This window comes from Fulmarus glacialis, unplaced genomic scaffold, assembly GCF_000690835.1.
Source record: "Fulmarus glacialis isolate BGI_N327 unplaced genomic scaffold, ASM69083v1 scaffold8479, whole genome shotgun sequence".
In the NCBI taxonomy this organism is placed as follows: domain Eukaryota; kingdom Metazoa; phylum Chordata; class Aves; order Procellariiformes; family Procellariidae; genus Fulmarus; species Fulmarus glacialis.
Genome location: NW_009232572.1, coordinates 39,843 through 45,811, shown reverse-complemented (window position 1 = coordinate 45,811; position 5,969 = coordinate 39,843). Strand labels below are relative to the sequence as shown.

General features: G+C 40.8%; 1 protein-coding gene across 1 annotated transcript; it reads left to right on the top strand.

The window, feature by feature from the left end:
* Positions 1-5,435: 5,435 nt before the first annotated feature.
* Positions 5,436-5,614, top strand: GLRX5 (glutaredoxin 5; the record flags this gene model as incomplete). Its single annotated transcript, XM_009584947.1, has 1 exon — positions 5,436-5,614. A coding segment is annotated over one exon (179 nt), but the record flags the coding sequence as incomplete, so codon positions are not given.
* Between the last annotated feature and the right edge of the window lie 355 nt (positions 5,615-5,969).

The window sequence follows — 5,969 nt, the reverse complement described above, 5'->3', positions numbered from 1 at the left end:
CCCGAAGTACCGGTGCCCCTGTTGGAAAGGCCCTCGGGAGGCTCCGGCGTGTGTAACTGCTGGAGGTCGGGGCTGCCCTAACGCCTCTGGCCTTCGGGGGTCGCTGGAGCGCCCCGCCGGGCACCGTGTGGCAGCCCCTGCTTGCTTCTCGCAGGTGTAACTTGCTGTTGCTCGCTTTCTTGGGGTTTTTGTTGTTGTTTTGTAAGCAGGCCTACGTCCCGGGGTTTGGGGATGTGTGGAATTTGAAGCCTATCTCAGAGATGCGCTGTTGAGGTTGCTTTGCCCGGACGTCCCCGTTTGGTTTCTGTAACCCTTACTGCGTCCAAGAGCGTCTTAGTTATCTGCAGAATGCAGTTATGCTTGTGGGGTAACTCTTGGAGATCGGGCTTTTCGTGCCACGCTCCCTTGCCTAGTTAAGAGACACAAAGCTCCATTAAAAGAGCCCTAAAATACTTCATTATCTAGTCAGATTTATTTGTTCCCTGTGAACAGTGTGGTGAAACTTCATGAGTGGCTTGGACTTACAGCACTGTATTCCCTGCTGGCACTGCCTGCCGGGGTTCTTTTGATAAAGTACAAAATTATTCTAATAATTTGCACAAGAAATACTTAGTAATAGTTTCACCATTACTGCTCGAGTGGTAGGAGCTATTCTATGTAAGTTTTTTTGCTAATTGTAGAAGGCTAGTACTCTGCTCTTGTAATGCTTTTCTTTCTTCTTTCTCTCTTCGATGTGCATAGATGACTTACGGTTTTATGTGGTTATTTGAGAAAGTTTTAAAACAACAAACAAGATAAAAGTACGTAGTAATTAGTCTTGCAGGTGCATGGCATTAACAGTTCTTGTCCAGAATACACTAAACTGTGCTTTAAATCCACATGCTGGCATGTATCAGGTGACTTCCTTCTCCTTTGTTTTTGGTATCATCTGGCTAATTCAGTTTTTCATTAGCTTTTAGCTGAAAGGCTGATTTTTCCAATCCTTGCTTGCTTTTCAGTTCACAGGTATAATAGTTGGTATGATGTAAAAATTTAAATACTGGAATTTGGGTGTGATGACATTTTTTAATGAATGTTGGTTTTGTTCAAGTAAATTTTCTACTGCCTTTGGCAGGTCAGCAAATCATGGTAGTTTCATAAAATTTATTTACATATCTAAATTTATTAAACTTACTGTTTACTAGAACAAACTCATAAACTAAAAAGGAGGAAACAGAACCTTGAAATCAAACCATCAGCATTTCACTTTTGGTTGAGAGGGCTTTTGTGAGCCGTTGAACAGGCAATGCGTTTGTCAGTTATAATCTCTGGGCCTGACCATGTGAATATATAGTATTTTCTTCCTATGTAACAGGAACATCTCCCTTCTGAGCACAGCAAATGTTTCCTCCACATGAACTCTGGCTTGTGCTAGGTCATCCAAGAGGTTATTGTCCTCCTGGCTACCTGAGCTTTAAATTGAAGTTAGTGGTTTGATCCAGACTGTTTGGCCAAGCCACGCTGAACGCAGTATCAGAGCGTACACTTGCACAATATCCTGCTGGTTCTCAGGTGCTTAAAGAAGTTGTTCTGTTCCCTTCCATGCACCAGCTTTGGCACTTGTCCGACTGCACGGAGAGCTAACTCGATTTATTAACTGGATCACTGGGCGTGCGAGTTGAACTAGCTTGTTGTACTGTGAGGTGAGTGCCAGAGCCAGCCCCAGGCATGGAGTCTTGAAGTGAAGCGCTGGGGAACGACACCGCTGCTTTCAAGGCCAGCAGGCTGTCCTACTGCTTCAACTGTATTACCTACTGCACCCTAAAAAGCCAGTATGTGCCCGCTTCTGTGGATGGCAGTCTCTGGCAGAGGAGAGGGCAAGGCTGCTGGAAGCTGTAGCTCTGGAAGTTGCCAAGAGTGATTCAGCAGCGGCTGCCTGAAGGCCCTCTTAGTCTCCTCCTGGAGCTGGCCTCAGGTGCGGAAAAGTTAGATATGCAGCATTGAAGCTTTCCTAAGGCCTCCCTGTGAACATAATCTGCGCTGCGTGCATGTGGGGTTAGCGAGGGGATGCTGAGCCTTTAGCTGTTAAAATATCAATACATCTGTTCAACTAAAGATTGATCTGCAAGGAGATTACTGTATGTGAGCTGGTCACCAGCTTTGTATTCAGCTGAACATAACTTAAATGTTTGCTGGATGTATGCTTATACCATTTGCAGTAAGAGCAGGCTGTTGCAGAGCTGGTGGTTCAGGCATGTTTGAAGTGCTGGTTGGTTTCTTCCCTGTATTTGTTGAAACACCTTATTTTCGGGTTGTTATAGTTCAACTGCTGAAACTTGCCTTGTGCTACAATATGGTAAGCTGTAAAACCAAAACAATTCCCCTATTTGCTTCTTCACCACACTCAGATCTGTGAAACTAAGTAGTTGTTGGTACTTCATGTGATTTATCTGAACTTGAGCTGAGGATATGCTTCCCTAAAGGATATGCTTGACACAAATCCTTCCTTATTAAAGTTGATTTAAGAGACCTTGGCACTTTCTAGGACCCCATGGAAATTCAAGTTTCTCTAAGTTGGCTCTTCCAGAAGTGATCCTGCTCTCAGCTGATGGACAGCATTAGGCTGGTTCAGGTCACTAAGGTGGAAGAGAAGCTTGGGATTGCATACTGGAAAAATGGTGGTTTAAACTGGTTTGAACTGTTGTGGTAGTTCACCCTCGGATTGTTTTCATTGTTGCTTTACATTACCTAAGTGTGGGATGCTGCCAAGAGGCTGGTCTTGATCCTTCCTCCCACCCTCGGTCTAGCCTCCCCTCAATCATGCTTGCACCAGGTACTAATGATCTCCATGAGAATGTGTTGCTTTTCTAGAGAAAGTGCGGTAAGAGTGAGAGTGGTTGCTTGAGTCAGTTCTTTGATGTGGCCCATCATTCGTTAGTGCTAGTGCTGGCAAGAGAGAGGCTGAGAATTGGTAACTGGAGTTAGGGAAATGGGGTGGGAGTCCACTAGGTACCCCTTTCAGTAGCACTTCGCACCGATTCTGGTTTCACAGTCACCTTAAAGTGTGCTAGCTCAAACTGTAAACCCAGTCTGTGTAGGGTGGTTTTACCAAGCAAACAGTGCTTCAAAGGAGAAGCTGCAGCTTCTGAAGCACAGTGGCAAGCGTGAACCTGCAGGGAGGGGGAAGGAGATCCCTTGGGGTGTCTGCACTGCCGGAGGATTCATCACAAAAGCACATCCTGAGTGCAGCAAGAGAGGACCAGGCTAACTTTAACGCTACTGAAATAGTATCAGTAACTGCTCTACTAAGCTAGGAGTTGGTTAGCTGCTTCAGGAGGTGTTCAGTTTGTAATCTGGTTGAGCCTCGTGCATGCAGGCATTTAAAGCAGCTTGTCCAATACGTGAAATGAAGCATACAGAGCAATTAAGCTTGATTGTATTCATATTTTTATCTGAAGTTGGATAGATCCTTGAAAGAACTATCAGTGCTTGTATGGATGTGCAGTTGGGTCCTTGAAGAAAATATTTCTGTGAGGGAATAATTGGTGTAAATATTACCATGGAATGCTTAGGTTTATTAGGTTTATTATGCAGAGCCCTTGATTCTCAGTTCATGTTTAGCATTACAATATCTTAACAAAAACAAACCCTATTTCGTATCTGCAGTGGTTCCTTTGAGTAGGTTTATCCTTAAGTGTGCCTTAGCGTTGGGACTCAGTTTTTCATTGCAGTTGTGGGTTAAAAGGTTTTTAGGACGGACCACTTTTGAGTGCTCAAAGGCCAAGGAGTGTTTAAGAAAAGTACTGCTAAACACAAGTTCACATCAAAACTACTAATTTCTGCAGACTGTATCTGAACAATTGAGAGGTTTTAATGAAACACTAAGGAAGAAGTTACAGGTGGTGATGCTGGAGATTAGGTTAGATGGTTATGGGTTCTCTTTGGCCTTGATTTATAAGCTAAACTTGCTGTTTTGGACTTTTGAAGCATTGGTTGTCCATGCACAAAATCATAAGTCAGAATAAAATCTCCTAGCTGATGTTGTACTTCATGGTTAGGAACACTTTGTCACAACAGAATTTTTTTCTAGATTACTATTATTTGGGTGGATTTTTTTAAACACAGTGGTATTTGACTAAGAAGAATTATTAGCTCTTTTTAATCTTTTGTGCATTAAAATAATAATCCCATTGCATATTTATGCATTTAAGCATATTTATTAAAAAAGGAAGCATTTTAAGTTCCATAAGCATAATTTGCTTATATGGTTATTTTTTTACCTCAAATATTTTGGGTTTTACCTTTACAGTCTTAGAGGTTAAAATGTTTTCCCAGGGGGAAGCAAACTCCCTTGTGTTTTCTGCTATATAGATCTAATATTTGCTGTTAGTACTTTGACAGCCTATGCTAAAGCTTGCACATGCTTGTTTAGAGGGTTGACTCCCAAGGTGAATGGGCTCTGATGATCTGAAAAGGCACCTCTCTTGTCTGTAGGCTTAAATTTGTTACATGGGCTTTCATGCCTTTGGTAGAAAAATTCCAGGCATTGCATATTGAAAATGTATAAAAACGTTGAATTCAAAACTTGGTATCTAAGCAAGTGCTGGTGGACTTGGTATAAGAGCATACAGATGTAGAATTTAACTATTTCCTCTGCTACAGAAGTAATGGCTTTGTGTGAAGGGTCATTTTAAAAGTGGCAAATTAGATATAATGATTCTTCTGTATCATTTTTTGTGTGATGTCTTTAAGTGCAAGTTGGAATTCAATTTATACCAGCTGATCAGTTAATATTTTTGGATGGTCTTACATTTGTTTTCTATGAAGTATAGTTTTGAACTTTAATTCTGTACTTCATAATCGTGACTCGAGCTCTGTTTTGTTTAGTGAACACTTTTAAGAGACTTCAGCCTTTGTGCCCCTCCCATGGGCTGTAAGGTCTGGCAATGAAAGATAAAGCAGTTTGAAATTCATAAGGCTTCTAGAGGGGAGACTGTATGTTGCAATTGAAATTGCAGTAGTAAGTATAACTGTGAATTCAGTAAAAACATAAAATATTTTAAAGTCCCTTTGCGAAATATAAAGGAAACTGAATGTAAACAGTTCTCAGTGTTTTCCAAGACTTCTCATTTTGTTAATTGATTGAAAAATCATATTTGCTTGTTTTCTGGGAGGGAAAAGAGACGCTACATTTTTCCAGCTCCTGTTTGAAGTCAGTATAGGAGCTGACCCTGTATCTTTCAACCCACATCTTTGAGCTGGAATGAGAAACACACCTAACTTTAACGTAGTTTTTCTGATAGTGCTTCTGTTATATAGATACATTTTTGCCTCAATGGGGAAGCGATGAAAATATCAGTAGTTCTGTCAGGCTGAAGCAATGTATTCTGTTTAAAAATCCATTCTATTTGGAGAGTGGGGAAGGCCTTTAATACTTTTATTTTTTTCTTATGCAGGAATAAAAAACTACTCTAACTGGCCTACCATCCCACAAGTATACCTCAATGGTGAATTCGTTGGTGGCTGTGATATACTCCTCCAGATGCATCAGAATGGAGATCTTGTAGAAGAACTGAAGAAGCTAGGAATCCGTTCAGCGCTTCTGGATGCAGAAAAAGATCAAGACAAAAAGTAAAATGAGCAAAAAAAGATGCTGTGACAGGAATAAAGCAAATCTTCGATGAGAACTTGTTACCAGTAAAGCCTTACGTACTTTGGCTCAAAGAAGGCATCTTTTTGAACTGACACTAGGATTTATCTGTGAATGTCTGTTAGCTCATGGTAAATGTAACGACCTTGATATTTTGATTCATGGATATTCTGAAAATTTGAGTATAACCACTGCACTGTAAAGCATATGTTTGTGGAAATTGTGTTTAAAAAAAAAAAAAAAAAGGAAAAGTTCACTTCTAAAAGCATTCAGTTCTTGATTGAGGCAGGAGTAAACCAAAAGAAGTAATAATATTTTTATGGATTTTGAGTGTGTGTTT